At 33.1% G+C, this 16,449-nt stretch overlaps 1 protein-coding gene across 1 annotated transcript; it reads right to left on the bottom strand.

Annotated features, from left to right (window-relative positions):
• Positions 1–314: 314 nt before the first annotated feature.
• Positions 315–15,584, bottom strand: LOC145331065 (uncharacterized). The gene is made up of 15 exons (XM_080175683.1): positions 15,504–15,584; positions 13,660–13,765; positions 13,377–13,460; positions 12,805–12,913; positions 12,467–12,592; positions 11,837–11,911; positions 11,335–11,466; positions 5,786–5,893; positions 5,215–5,262; positions 4,648–4,770; positions 4,247–4,316; positions 3,520–3,610; positions 3,203–3,272; positions 2,694–2,963; positions 315–2,337 (listed from the first exon to the last, which is right to left on the bottom strand). Exons 1-15 carry the CDS (start codon positions 15,550–15,552, stop codon positions 2,011–2,013), a joined length of 1,788 nt encoding a protein of 595 aa, XP_080031809.1. The 5' UTR covers positions 15,553–15,584; the 3' UTR covers positions 315–2,010.
• Positions 15,585–16,449: the final 865 nt, after the last annotated feature.

Genomic DNA, 16,449 nt, shown 5'->3' with positions numbered 1-16,449 from the left:
GAGAGGATAGAAGTGGTTATGAAAATAGCCTAGACTATCCAAAGACATTTATAAAGCTTCTATAAAAAGTACATTCAATTCTCACCAGTATCTTGAAAGAACTTTAGCTTAAGACAAAAAGACTATACTAGCATATATTGTAGTAAGGATACAGAATGATTATACTTAATACCTTTTTACTTTGAAAACTAAACAATGTTAAGGGTTTCATAACAGATTCGTACCTTGTAAAATGCATATCTTCAAAACGCAGACTAACTGACATTAATAATCCCTAATTATATGGTAGCTTCGCTAATAAAAAAAAGTTAAAGTATAGTTTGACTTTATTGCACACACTCGAGACAAAATCATTTTATTTTACAAATATATAAAAATTTAATTTACAACAATTAATAAAAAAAATATAAAAATAATAATAAAATAATTATGTATATTTAAATAATAGGGTTACGTTTGAGAATTTATTATTAGAAAAATTTTTGAAAGATATTTTTTGTTGTATTCAAAATGCAATCATAAAATGATTGCTATTAAATCAATGAAAGTAATACAATTAAAAAGCTTAATAGAAAATAATCATAAATGACGTCTAAGCTTGTTTTTTAGGGGGGAGGAGTTTTCAAATATTGAGTGGGAGGGAATTTAATGTATTCCCAAATATTTTGGGAGTAGGGAATTTATAACTTTTTTGTTTCTGTTCTTTAGATTTTAAGGCACTTTTTATTTAAGCTTCACATTTCTTAAATATTAATATATGTAGAATTCTTTTAAAAAGATATAAATGCTTAAAAAGATACATTTTGGTACATTTATGTAAAGTATTGATATTCCAGTATAGTTCAAAATCACATATCGTATAAAACAATAAAAAAATCATAGGAGGGGTTAAATTTTGTTAACCCAAGCCTTTGGCCTCTCGGGGCCAACAAAAAAAGTAATTTTCATTTTCAAATTCGTCTATTATTACTGGTCATACGATAAATATATATTATCTAATTTTTAAGTAGAAAAGTTATAAATCACATAATTGAAGAATGTATGTAAACATGGAAATGAGTATAAAAATATAAATGCATAGGTAAAAGGCACCCAAGATAAAAAACTATTATACTTTTAAATTCTTTATAATTTCAACTTTTGCTAGGTATCAAATACAGAAAATAAAAAACATTTTGCCTCAATGATGATTATTTAGAAGGATAGAAATATTGCTGCTAACATAGTTAATATCTCTAGATCCCAAATTGAAGTTCAAGGAGGGAAATTACATTGGAAAATAAACTTGTTTTAAAACCATATTCTCTCATTCGTGGGAATCTAGGCTAGTCTATACAAAATAGTAGTGCTCAAACTTTTCCACCAATAACTTTATACTACAGAATAAGTTTATTTAGGTGGTAATTAAATTACAGTCCATTGTCCTATCCGTACAATACATTTAATCTTTAAGTAGACATATAATAAGGTAAAGTTTGGAAGACTTTATTATTGTTGTTGTTTCATATTAGAGATTTTTATGTACATGGAAGAAAATTGATTTTTTAAAAACATGAAAAAATAATATTTTAAATTATTAGGTATCACTTTTTAAACAAAAATGAAAACATTCTTAAGCAGCGAAGCAAAAAAGAATTTGTATAGATAACGGGAAAAAACTATAAAGCAGTGTCATAAAAAAATAGAGTAGCTTCGCTACTAAAAATACAAGTAAAGAAAGTATCTAAAATTTGTTTTTAGTTTCCTGAGCTGTGTTACAGCCGGAAATATAGACGTTTTAAAAAGTACTTCGCTACAAAAACATTTAAATGCAATATTTTTACTTATAGAATGAAATTATGCTTGTACAAGAATAAACTTTAAAAACTAATAAAAATTTCATGATCAAAATTTAACATGGAATGATCTTTAAGATGCTTTAGGACTAGCCGATTTTTCAACAAAAAAATAATCAAATAACTCATAACAATGCGGGTACTAAAAGCTGCAACAAAAAAATGCCTGTTTCAATTATTGCGATTTGTTGAGCGGCGTTAGTGAGATTGTCCCAACTGACAACGGCATCATAAACTTTGATGGCACGCCGTTGGGTAGGGACCCAGCCGCCGAGCCTATCGGCGGCCCATGATAGGATAATTTTGGTGGCAGCATGTTTGGTGTGGCTGTGGCTATAGCTGCAATGGTTGAGTTGGTGGTGGTAGCTGCTGGGGAAGGTTTTGTAATTCGTTTTAGTGTGATGACGGAACCAAGTCCAAGCTCTTTCTTCAGGGTTTCTGCTATATCAGGCTGAGGTACAGGCACTGGGGAATAGCTGCTTATTTGTTGTTGCATGGATAACTGAAAATAGAATAAACAATATATTTTTAATAACACATATATAGTATAGCAGTAAAGTTTTATTATTTGTAGTCTATCAAGAGATCTACAGTGACAAGACAATTGCCAGAAAAATCTAATGAAGATTCACAAAATTAACCCCTTCTGTATTTAGTAGTTGAAACATTTGGACACTCAATTTAATCTAACAAACCAATCAAAATTCAATAAAAGTTTCCAAAGTTGTAATAAACAGCCGCAGCTATAGGTTCTAAAGGGAAGGGAGTTTCAGAGATCGATATAGATTTAGATGAAAACTACCATTCATGAAGCTAATGTCCCTGTTTTGTAAACAAAACACCAAAAGCAAATCTCACCTGTCTAGCTAAATCTTCAGTATTTAGTTGACGAATAACTTTATTGAGTGACAGGCTGCTGACATCATGAATGCTGGGTATTGTTTTAACATCTGCCATGCTAGACATTGCAGCTGCAATGGCTGGCTTTCCGAAGGACGTTGGCGATATTTGTTGGCTGCTGGCGATTGTTGTTGGTTTGCTGGGAGATGGCGTTAATGGTGTTATTTTGCTTTTTCTTCTATATTCACCGTGCACTGTTCGCATGTGCTTGTTTAAATCGGAAAGCTCCTGCATAAAAAAACCTGTATGAAAACCATGGTGAAACCATAAGGTATATTGAATATCAATTAAAAGTCTTTAGTTATAAGATAATACTTTTAACAATTCTTGTCCAATTATAAGTAGTATATTCAATATACATTTACTCATAGAAAGATAATGTCTAAATAATTGAAATTGTGAAATTTGCAGGGAGGGAGGCGACAATGTCAGATTAATCAGTTGAATACAGAAAGTGGGTAAATTACCTTATTACAAATCTCACATTTCCTTCGGACTCCATCGTGCACCATAGCTATATGAGGCTCTAGACTGGCCCTAGAAATAAATAAAAAATCGTAGATTCAATTTTATTTAAAATTTTCGCAAACAGATTGCAAGGAATCCTAGATCTATAGAAAAATCATTGCATATAACAAAAAAAAGGAGAGAAAATGAATCCTAGATTCTATTAATTGAAAAGTTCCTCGTAAAAAGGATGAAAGGGATTCAAAATGATAAAAAAAACATGTTATATTTTTCAAAAAATTTTCGTAACAAGGATGTAATTAATCCTAGATCTTACCTCGTAGTAAATACTTTTCCACAATAAGGGCAGGGATCACTGTAGTCCTTAATTCCATTGTGAATAATCTTGATATGACGGTCTAGATGTCCTAAAATAATGTGAGGGTTAGCCAGAGCAAAAACCAAAACTTGTGGCGTTTGAATTGTGAAGTTTACTAACTAATTAGTTAATCGAAGCAGCTTATAGTGCCTAATAAAAAAGGTCAGTATACATTTTAATTGACCAATGGTAAAGTGTATAATGGCCTATCATTTGCCATTTGAATTGAATGACGTCATTTTTTATTGGGCACTATAAGCTGCTTCTAGTTTATGATATGAATTACATAAGCCTTAGCCTTATTTAGTACTTTGTAATTATGTAAGGCTTAAGAAACCATATTTGGTGGGGAGCGTTGAAAATTTAAAGTATTTGGTATTTTAATACCAAAACTTTATAAGTAATCTTTCCTACTTAAGTCTGGTTTAAATGCCAGGAATTTATATTATAAATATTGTGATCTAAAATTCAAAGAATAAGTTTATAATGGATATATGAAAATATGGATGTCACTACTTAATAAAAACTACCATTTTAACTTTACATAAACATTACTGAATATCGTCTTCAAGTGCATTTATTACAATATATTTCAGCAGAACAAAGCTTATTTCCATTTTCGGCTAGTGGGTATAATGATGAAAATAACAAAAATCTCCTAATTACAAAGAAAAAGAATATTTACCTTTTTTACTGAAAACCTTTTCACAAATAGGACAAGTGGCGGGCTTGTGGATTTGAATGTTCAAATGGACCTAAATCATTATAAATCAGGAATAAAGCATCTCTTTAATAGAAATTAATATATTTAAAAGTGTGATTTCTCGTCTGTTCTTTGTTGAACTTAAAACAATGCATGATAATGAGTTGCTCCTGTTCTTGGGCCAAGGCATTTCACCCACTTTAACTATTCATGTCGCGCACCTGACATAGCAACAGAAGAGCCACTTTAAACGTCTTTGATTATCACGTGGTGTTAGGCTGAGATTCGAACTTATCACCTTCCCTAAAGCGAGCGGATGCGCTAAATGTCACGCCACAGTTAAGATATGGCATTATTACCCTGCCACCAATAATGATATGTACCTGTTCTATATGTCTGTTGAGTGTGCACCTCTTGCTGAAGCCATTGCCGCAGGCAGGGCAGATGGTCCCCCTATATTCCCCGACGTGGTCCTGGGCCATGTGTTCCACCAGGTCATGGTAGTCCTACATAAAAAATAATTAAATTCAAGGCATATGTCATAGATAATCTTCCCCCTTCCTACCCATTTTTCCATCTTATCTAAAAAAACTAATTTTATTCAGATGGCCAAATAATTCTAATTTTAACATTTACCCGCATTTGTTTTATGCATTGATTTGAAATTTTTTGAGCAAAATTTTATTTTAATCAAGCGGCTATACACCCCTGATTGCCTTTTTGAATAGAGGTAATTTTTCTTAGGAGGATAGTAGTACTCTTCCAAAGATTAAATAAAAATACCAAGGACCTTTACAAAGCATGCAAGCAGCGCCATATACAATATATGCCTTAATTATTTAGCTTTGTTTTTATTGTTTTGTATTTTGCACCTTTACATTAAAGGTTTGATACTTTACAAAAAGCATGTGTCGTTTTAAGACAATTTTATGAGAAAATTTTATGTTTACCTCCGAACAGATTGTACATTTCACTGGTTCGCCTTTCATTACATGCACCTAAAAAGTAATGAAAATTTCATAAAATAATCTTTAAAGATAGATAAATATATTAATACTCGGATGTTACACCAATTTTCATGTTTAATAATTAAGTGAAACGCGCAAGGGGCTAATATCATGATACCATCATCCACTCCCATTAACCAATCGAATCCCACAAGATGAACGAACTGACCAATAAAAGTCTTCCAGGTCAGCAACCAAAATTGACACAGTTTTTTCCCTCTCATAATATTACGTATTCACAATTGTGTGCCATGACTTCCACAAAATGATCAATAACCTTATGCCGTGATTAATGAGAAAAATTACTACAACACAACAAAAATTTTCTTATTCCCTTTGCTCTTAATTAGTTGCAGTTTATTTAATCTATATTTAAACCCCAAAAATAAGTATTTTTAGCGCAGCAAGTAAGGATAAAACTAATTTTGATTATTTGTTTATTATAAATATTAGACAGACTGACATAATAATGGTATATCAATCTAAAAAAATGATGTACAGATAAAAAAAATACCTTTAATCTATGAAAATTTAGGGCAGTTTTAGTTTTGAAGGCATCTTCACAGTCGGGACACTCAAAAACCTGCGCAGTTGGGTCTACAGCCAATGTAGACAAGCTTCCCTGAAATTGTAAATTGTGTAAATTTTGTTCATAAACAATGAGCTAGTTGACAAAATTTTATAGCTATAGTTAAAAACAAAAGTAAACAGTAGGTAACAGTTGTAAATACATTAATAATGATGAAAATTTTATCAGTTTAATTAATGATTATTTGAATTTAATCCCCCCAAACCCCTAATTTATTAACTATTATTTTAAATCTGCATAGGATGTGTTAACTTATCAATTTGGAGGAAATAATCTCAAGAAAATGGGAGAGATATAGGACTGTAATTTATACTAGTACCCAAAATTTTCTGATTTGTTGGCTTAAACTTTAAGGTACTTATATTAAATCTTAATTAGTTTGTTCAAAATTACAGTCTTTTCAATCAACAATTATACTATACAGAATAGATAATTCTATTTAAGAAACCCTAGAAGAAATACACGGATCTAACTGCTGAAAGACTGCCACAAGTAGATCCAATAACCCAAATTTGAAGCCTTCAGCTTTAATAACAAAAAGGCATTTTAAAATGAAATTTTATGTACAATGAAAATTTGGAAGATTTTCATTGCTCATGTTGAAAACTTTGAAATTAAACTACATAGCCTAGAAAAAAAATTATAGGCTTATTTTTATCATAAATTTAGGTTGCCAGTAACTAATTATATTTTAAAAATAAAAATACCCATTGTTATAGTCAAAATCATTAAAAAAAATTAAGTTTAACTTACATCGTACCAAGAGTACTGTAGTATTTCCAGTCAATCAGAAGGCTGAATCAGCTCAACGACCAATGACAGCTGAGCATATGTTAGTTTGATTTGTTTTTGCTATGATTTTATGCTTAGAACAGTTAGGGAGTTGAATCCATTTTTATAGAAGCAGAAATATAATCTATGATTATGGTTTGGACCCTCTAAAACTGTAATCTACCCTTCCACTTTCCCCTCTCTTGGTGAAGATATCTTCAACGCCGATACGATTTTTGAAATATAAGATTCCACTTTTGTCTCTCTTGAAGATATCTTCACCAAGAGAGGCAAAAGTGGAATCTTAAATTTCAAAAATCGTATCGGCGTTGAAGATATCTTCACCAAGAGAGGGGAAAGTGGAATCTTACATTTCAAAAATCGTATCGGCGTTGAAGATATCTTCACCAAGAGAAGGGAAAGTAGAATCTTAAATTTCAAAAATCGTATCGGCGTTGAAGATATCTTCACCAAGAGAGGGGAAAGTGGAAGGGTAGATTACAGTTTTAGAGGGTCCAAACCATAATCATAGATTATATTTCTGCTTCTATAAAAATGGATTCAACTCCCTAACTGTAGAAACGCAAATTTAACTGAATTTTTTTCAGAGATTTGGCAAAGTGGTGTTTTTATTGTAAAAAAGTAATCAGTTACCAGCAACCTAAAATTCTGACAAAGATAAGGTTATAATTTTGTGTCTAGGTGATGTAATTTAATATTGTAATTTCTTTAATAAGCAATGGAAATCTTACAAAATTTTTATTGTAGATAAAATGTAATTTTGAACTGCCTATGACTTTTTTGTTATTGAAGCTGAAGGCTTCTAATTAGGGGTACGGGGTATACTTGTGGCAGTCTTTCAGCAATTAAATTGTTGTACTACTTGCAGGGTTCCTTTTATCATCATTGAGAAATTAGGATGTATAATAATTTTTTGTGGTGAAGGTAGGGATGGAGGTGATGGCTTGTTTATCAGTTTACAGCAAGAACCCTACATACCAATGGCTGATGACATTCGGGTTCACGATGAACCACATAGAATAAGACAAATTCAAGAGTAACTAAGTTCAAGCAGAGCATGTGGCCACATATAAAAGGGAATGGTGTTCCTAGGCCTGCTTCATTAATTCGCTTAAAATCCAGTTTTATCAAGTTGTAAACAAATTCAAATTACCTTGGATTAAGACAGATAGAGATATCAGGCAAACCTTTTATTTTAATTAACAGAGTTTTGGAATATTCAGAAATAAATATGTGAGGCCAGCCATTAACCATATTAATGGCCAACATACCTTTGATGAAATATCAGGTTTTATAGACCAAACTTTATAAAGACACAGACTATTGGATAGGCGAAATTATATACAGCACAAAGATATGTTGGAACAGTTGGTTCAAAACTGTAGTTGGATATGTGTTCCAACACCACCATTTTCTTCAACAAAAGAGAACATTAGATCCTACAATAATTAGACGTTTTTCGATCAATGTCATCAAGCCACAGTAGGTGATACAAGAACCACTGCAATAAATACAAGTTGGATGACCGATTTTGAAAGAAGGAGTAATCTTTCTCTGAATAACCTTAGGTTGGTTGTCATCCCTATCAAACCCCACTTTCCATGCCCAAAGAATGTCAAACAGCACCAAAGGCAACTGTATCAATTCGGCATAGCCATACCAAATTTAATGAAGCTATTTGAACAGAAATTAATAGAATAAGGAGATGGTTAGGAAACATAAAAATGGCAAGTGTTAAAGGAAAAACAGTATATGTATTGTACATGGTTTCAGAGTCATTACCACCATCCATGACAAATGAAAAAATGCTAAAGTTCATCTTTAAAATGGACTTTCTAGAAAATTCCTCTGTAACATTATTGTTGCCCTGGCTCCTGGGGGTTTATATATTTTGCACCTTTAAAAAGGGCTTTGCACCTTTTATTGATGTAGTAAATAGTTTGAAGACTATTCTAGATAATGTTGAAAATCAAACAGGAGGAAGGGTGAGATATACATGGCCTACTAAGTTTGATGAACAATGGGTGGACAGAACAGGAGTAAAGCAAGATATTCCTCCACCAGCCAATGTAAGAGGAACTCCTATGGACGTGCAAGTGAGCAGTGCAAAGACCTGGTTGATCTCAACCAGGTACAACAGTGAACAAGCATTTATTTCTGACTGATGATATTTTAGTGGACAGTAAAAAGTGCTATTGAGAACAAATTTTGTAAGGGTCATTCTCTTTGCCATGAACTGCCACCTAGATGTTCTTACACCAATGTAGGGTGCAGAATAGTATACAATGTAAACACTATCAACTGGTTAAGACTCTTTGCCCCATGAGCCCAATACTTTTCATCTGTCACATATTTATGGAAAGCTAATAAACAGGTAGATAGACAACCTGATACAGCAAGGACTGGCACAGAAAGTAAATGTTACTAACAGTGAAGATACTGGATTTCTTGATCTCGACTGAGCCATGTTATATAAGTTCTGTACTGGACCTTACTTGGCAAGGATGGTGGACACATATGACACTGATTTGAGGAGAGATATGGTTCTGGAGCAATAAGAGGAAATGCCACAAAATGTACCAGGCGTGATACATTATTAAAATAACCAGCCTCAGACATTAGCAAATATCTACAATGATTTTTATCCTAAAATATTTGTTGTCTGAAAAGGGTTTCACCTGTAAAAAATGTATTGAAATTTATAAAAATTATGCATTTGATATTAAAATAGTCAAGTTTGTAAAATCTTTAAGTAAATTTCACAACTGGATAAATTGCCAAAAACTTCTAATTCCTGGTGTACCAAGCAGGATGACAGGAGGGGTTGAAACATCAGTTCTGATTGCATACCAGCCTGCATCAGTAAATAATGATGATATGAAAATCCACTTGGATTTAAAACACCAAGTCTAAAATGAATTTAAAGTATGCCTGTGAACCAATGGGTGCAAATCTGGGACAAGGGTGTCGGCCCCTTGCTGTCATGTTACAACAGGTGTTGCCCTTGCTGCCTGCCTCAATCATATGAAAAACAAATATTAGAATTAATTTGTTGACCCTTCTCAACTAGTTCTTCAAAACCTTGAAATAATTCAGGGAGTTGTATAATTCTTCATTATTAAAATGAAATTAAATTAAAAATCATTGTTTTAACTTATTGCTATAATTTATTGGTTTTTTTTTGTTATTGTTATGAACTATTGTTATTATTGTAATGTTATTGTATTTTGGCCGATTAAAGCTGACAAAAATGTACTTAAGTTAAAGAATTTTCTAACAAAATCTAATAGACAGGACAAGGATATTTAAAACAAATACAAGAACACCAATGATCTCTTTGCCCACCTCTCCCCCGAAGACCATCAAGTCATGGACCTTTATAGGGACACTTCTACACTTGCTGCCAAGACAAAGAATGATTACTGTAGTCAAATTTTCAAAAATAAAAAGGATACATTATGGTCAGCACTACACAGAGCTGGATTTTCTATCAGTGATTTTATTGCCTGCAAAGGTTATCCAGTAAAGGATAAAAAAGATAAACATTTTGATTTCCAGTTTTGCATACCAGGACGAGAATTTATTGATACAGTTGACTTGAAGGGGGAGCAGTGGGCAAATGTAAGAATGAAGATCTATGCATACACAAATTTTCTGAAATTTCTGGGGGGAATAGTAGGCACAGCACTTTTTCTCAACAAGTATAAACACAAGGAACTGCTTGGAAACTACAAGCTTGCTGTAGAGATCACACTAATGAAAGAGCTCAGTGAAAAGGAAAGGAGGGTGAAAAAAGGCGAGGATTCGATGTCATCAAAGAAGTTTGATAAAATGGTTACTGAAGAAGGATCGATAGAAGAATTAATAGAGAATATGAATTATGTAGGAACTAAAATCATCCCTCTCATCCAAGAGAAGCTAACGGAGATAAAACATGCTATAGATCAGGCCCTAGCAGATGGAGAGAAAATGTCAAAAACATATGAGGAGCACATAGCTAAGATTTGGAAACATGTTATTTATCTGATGGCTCTTGTCATGAGCACGTATGATGGCAACCGGCGACAGAATTATCTCTACCTAACACTAAAAGGTTTGGGTACCTGACCAGGTAGTAACATTATAACTATGCATGCCTAAACCAGTCAAAATCCATGCCAGACAAGCAACCAAAGAGGTGCATTAAAAACCAAAACTCCAAACCCGACCATCTCTGTGCATAGTCACATATGTAATTTCGTCATTTCACAATTCATGCCCACCAATAGAAGAAACTATTACAGGTATTATGGGATAACCATAGAGTCACATAAGAAAGAGTGGATCCACTTGCTGGTACTATCAAGTGGTACTGACATTCAAATTGGTCGTAGTGGAATTCCAAGGACGGTTATTGCGCACTTGGATGGTAAAAATCTCATAAATATAGTCTGTTTGTTTGCTGATATCAATGAAAAAAAGATCAACTCGTTCACCACAAACCGCCTCGCACAGGTAACTGGTGCGTGGAAGGTAGGTGTTGGTGGCGAGTTGGTCTTTTGTTAGTTAGTTGACCCTACCTAACTCAAGAGGTTAGAAATCAGGATCTTACTGAGTTGAGTTCAGAATTCTGAGTTCGAAACTCAGTTTTAGGTAGGTTAGCGCAAGTTAGGTATAACTACATTTACTATAAATAACTATACCTGTTCAATGGTGACCAGTGGTTCATGGGGAGGTGGGGAGGAGGACATCAGTGATGGGGAGGATGATGGCGGAGAGGTGGGTGGAGAGTTGGGGAGGTTCAGTTCTGTCCCGTACCCTTCCCTTTTTAAATCCTGCACACAAAGTTATTTATTTCAAGTTGACGTTCAACAGGGACAATAATGTCTATAAGTAGCTTTGATGAACATAAACAGTAAAATGTTTCTTTTAAAATAAAAATATGAAGTTTTTAAAAGTAAGAAAATAGGTAAATACAAAAGTATTAAATTTTCTAGTTTTTGAAATTGTAAAATTTTGAAGCAAGTTACCATTATTTTCATTAGTTTAAGCTAACCTATAGTAATCATTTTGCGAGTTAGAATAACTAATGAAAATAATCGCCACCCATCTTTGGAGAGGCCCCTAGAGGCTGGTGACGAAACAGATATTTTTTTCTTTACTTTAACATTATTTCTGATCTGCTTTGGGATAAAATAACTTTACCTGTATTGGAACAGGTTGGCTTGGTAGAATCCCCTTTAAACTGGGGAAATCAATCAAAGATGTTTTTGTGTTGTCCTTTACAAGATATTGTGATATATTTGAATTTGTGTTTGTTATACATTTATTTCCAGTATGGCGTTGAAACAGATTAACATCCGCTGGATTAGAACCGGTACTTAGTCATACTGAAAAATTATGTATTGCATCGTATTACAGACAATTTTCAACGAATGTTAAAATAAAAATCTTAAAACTGATACCAGTTTTGGTAGCCCGGGCTTTAAATAATGGTTTATTCGGAAAGCTGTCTTTAAAACAATGCGCTAAAAAACTATTCTAGTATGATTATCTTACATTCTGTCTTAATAATGATTATCTTTTACTCAAGTTTGATTTGATTTTAAAAAGTAGAAGGTAGGGTTTCTCTTTGTCCGTTAAATTCTTCCTAACCACTGAAACGTTTTAGTTCTTCACTTTAGGGAAGCTAAGGTCACTATATAGATGGTTTTTACCTTATTTATATTACAATCTAAGTCTTTGTATGGTTTCAGGCTATTGAAGTTTCTAACACGAAATAGACCCCTAGAAAGATATGGCGTAGCAGCTAGTATATAAATAAATCACAAATGCCTTGATGCTAGTTGTCTGAAGGCTGCTGGGTGTTAGGGCAATCCTCTTGGAGGGTGGGGTATCAGGCGCCGCTATTTCAGCCTCCAAATTGCTGCGTGATATTGTGCTCAGGTTTGGTACCAAAATCTGAAATATAATTACATTCCCAAAGATTTAAAACAAAATGACCCCTTCAGTAGATTAAAGTTAGTGGTTCAAACGTAAGAACTCTCAACTTATTGAACTAACCAATCAAATTCACTTAAGCCCCCGTAGTTGTAAAGCCAGCCAGCTTTATTTATATGCACAATCTCTATGTCTATTTTTCGTACGTCTGTCTGTACTTTAAAGACACTTACCTTATGAACATTGATCATGTGTCTCTTGCAAGAATCCACATCGCTTAATTTCCTGCCACAGATTTCACAAGTGGTCAGTGTAGCTCGTTCATGCACTGTTCGGATATGCCTACAATGTAAACAAGGATGACAATATTTATAAGTAGCGAAGCACTACAAAAAAAACCTGGATGGACTAATGAATTAAGTGAGTTAAAGAGCAAATGTTCAGTTGTAAAACAAATGAAAATTAAAAATCACGAAATATTTATATATTGATATTTTTATATATTGTGATATGATGACAGACAGACCGGCGGACCAAGTATACTGAATGGTCATTGGAAAAGGGTATCTTAACCCAAAAATCAGCTAAATTAATAGACAAAAACATGTTTCTAAGAACACAATGGTGCAAAATCTAAATAAGCTGTTACTAGCTTTTATTTATTGGGTTGGGAGGTGATTGGTAAAAGCAATATATTTCTAACAATTTTTGGTGAGGGGGGAGGGGCTTACCCACCCCTTTTTTCTTTCATGCCTAGAGATAACTTTGTTACAGAGAAGCTGCGCTACTGAAATAATGACGATACCTGTACAAATGTTTTCTACCAGAGAATGATTTATTGCAAATTGTACATGTTGGACTTCCATTCCCATTTATTTGGGCAGCTCCCCTGAAAAGTAAAATCATAAACTTAATCTAAGCTTGAACAAATAAATTAATGAAACATTCAAAAAGTCCTTATTTAATCTAAATATGTCGACCTGTCAGTCTGACAATATAAAAAGAAAATTTTTTAGGGCATTCAATATGTCTTTATAAATCTAAATGTCGGCCTGTCTGTCTGATGATTGGTGTGTAGTGAAACTTACTTGAGATTGTCACTTTCTTCTTCATAGGTGCAGGGTAGGATGTCATCTTCTGTGAATTCATCATAATCAGAGTTTATATCAGGGGTGATCTCGATAATACCATCATCTACAAATATAGATAAAATTATAATTGCATATTTTCTTAGGGATCTAAAGGGATAAGACAAACGACAAAATTACCCCTTCTGTAGATTATAATTACTGGTTGAAATGTTTAGACATTAAACTTAATGAACCAACCAATCAAAATTCAATAATAGTCTCCAAAATTGTTAAGCCAACGAATAAGAAAACGTTATTATAAAACTTTGGGGACAAGTGTCATGAACAGTCCAATGTCCCCTACCTGTATTTTCTGGTAAGACACTTTTTAATCCCCCCCCCCCCCCTACAATTGTTTGAGGGATGATAACCAAGTTGTAGAGTAGCTAAGCTAAAAATATTTGCCCTATAATACAAAAAAACAATGTTTTGAATATAAGACAATGTTAGTTATGTTCATATGTAGCGCAGTAAAAACAAATTATCTTGATTAAAATGATAGTAAAATGCAAAATATTATAGAAAATGAATTCCTAGTTTATATGAAAACTGATACCTTTTTAAAATGAAAAACGATTACTATCCTTTCAAGTAAAGACATACAAACCCCTCTATAAAAATATAGAAATAATATTCTGAAACGTACACACAAAATAAGTTTGATATCCATATAGCGACTCTTTGCCTCTTTAATGACATCAAAATCGACTTACAACAACAAAAATTCTTAACTAGACTGTCCCCCCGAGCGACGTCAGTATTCACATAAATCAATTAGGCTTGATAAGCCGATATTAAAATTCTTCTAGTCCTAATATAGCCAAAGTTAGATTTTTGTAACTTACTCGTACGGACGAATAGAACATATACTAGTTATAGAGTAGCTGCTCGACTAGAATGCTGATAAATGTAATTTAACACTTTGTATCGTAGATTAACAGATAATAGGGAAAGCTGTTTCAACTTTAAAATCAATATTTTATGTTTTTCAATTAAATAAAATCCTTTTTATATAAGTTGTAAGATGTCTGACTGTATGTGTGTCTGTCTTTTGAGATCTCGCTAACCGCTTGTTCAATCTAATTATCATTACTCTGAAGCTTCTTATATGTCCCGAGAATAATTTTGTCTATTTTGTAAGAAAAAAAAACCAACTCCCCCCCCCCCCCCCCCCGAAAATAATAAGAGAAGCCTATAATTTAAACTAGTTAGGCTTTTTTGCCTATTAAGTTGCCTTAACCACTGAACCGATTGATTTATACATTTTAATAAAACATGTCTACTGGTCAAAATACCATCCCTAAGTGATATTTGTTATATATGTCAATAAAATACCCAATAGTTCAACAGAGATATCGAATATATCAACAATAAAACAATAGTTATTTATCGCATTGTATTATAGACAGCTTTCCTCGGATATTTAGTTGAAAAAATATAAGATTAAAACCATGGTTTTGATAACCCTGAGGGGCCGAAGGCCCTGGCCTGTTGAACAAAACTAGTATTAATTTTGTGATTTCTAAATTATTAGTGGAAAATTGTCTATAATACGAAGCAATACATAACTGGTTATATTGCTGAGGACCGGTTCTAATCCAGCGTATCATAGGCGTCCAAGGGGGGGGGGGGTAATTACCCCCCCCCAAGCAAATTTTACCCCCGGAGTAAAAATTTTGGGGGGGGTAAAAAAAATTTGAGGCGCGCTTCGCGCGCCATTTTACCCCCCCCCCCCCAAAATAAAAAGCTTGGACGCCCCTGCAGCGTATATTAATCGGTTTCAAAGCCATAAAAAAACTTACCATCTTCCTCTAAATACTCTTCTGTATCATATTCTATTTCATCCTCCATTGTAAATATATCTTTCTAAAACTTTAAATTAATTTATATATTAAGGAACTTTTAAAAAAAAACAGCGTATAGTGTCCCATAAAAAATGACGTCATACAATACAAATGACCATTGCTAGGCCAGTATATAATTTACCATTGGTCAATTACAATGTATTCCCGTCATTGGTCATTTGTATTGTATGATGTCATTTTTTATGGGACACTATACGTGTTTCACTTTTTAAGTTTTTACACCAAGAAGTATTTTTAGTTAAAAAAACAAGGATAAAATGTCTTTGTGTAGCGAAGGATCTCACTGAAAACTAAACCAATTTGGTTCTCCTAATAAAGTGAATTTTCACTTTTTGGGGAAGGAAGGGTACCTCCAACCTACCAACAGAAATTACCAAAAAAATACTCTCAAAAATATATTTTTCTTATTTTAATTAAATTTATCACCCTATCATCTACAAGTGCCCCTAGATGACTTTAGGGGCGTAGACACCAATCCCTTAAAATTTTAAGATATCTCTTCCAATGAACCCGAATAATTTTTAAGTAACTTAAATTCACTATTCTAAAGATATTTTCACAATTTAAAAAAAAATATTGCTTAGCCAGCAAAATATATAGATAATAAACACATAAGTTTGAATTAACAATGTTTCAATTCACTAACAAATGATTGAAGAAATTAATTTATTTATTTACAACTACTAACTGACTAGCCTAGTAGGCTAGCCTACAAGACAGTCTGTCCTGTTTTACTGTCCAATATAACCCTAGGGAGGGAGGTAGAGGGGAGTATTTTCTAGGTGGGTCCCACATATACACCCCCTCCCCCCTTCTCAATCCCTCTTACTAAGTCCCACAGGTTTCTTCATCCCCGCACTCCCCAATTGGAATTTTGTACTCC

Source organism: Acartia tonsa, chromosome 11 (assembly GCF_053477335.1).
Source record: "Acartia tonsa isolate MP-2025a chromosome 11, ASM5347733v1, whole genome shotgun sequence".
NCBI classification, from domain to species: Eukaryota; Metazoa; Arthropoda; class Copepoda; order Calanoida; family Acartiidae; genus Acartia; species Acartia tonsa.
Note: the sequence above shows the minus strand (reverse complement) of the source record. Positions and strands in the feature narration are given on the sequence as shown.

What these genes read in the sequence shown, in the direction of transcription:
- LOC145331065 (XM_080175683.1), bottom strand. Translation starts at nt 15,552, where the DNA reads ATGGAGGATGAAATAGAATATGATACAGAAGAGTATTTAGAGGAAGAT. An exon ending in GGAAAAGTATTTACTACGAG is followed by an intron (nt 3,273 to 3,519) that starts GTAAGATCTAGG and finishes ATTTATTTCTAG; the next exon opens with GGCCAGTCTAGAGCCTCATA. An exon ending in AATGTGAGATTTGTAATAAG is followed by an intron (nt 2,964 to 3,202) that starts GTAATTTACCCA and finishes TTTTTTATGCAG; the next exon opens with GAGCTTTCCGATTTAAACAA.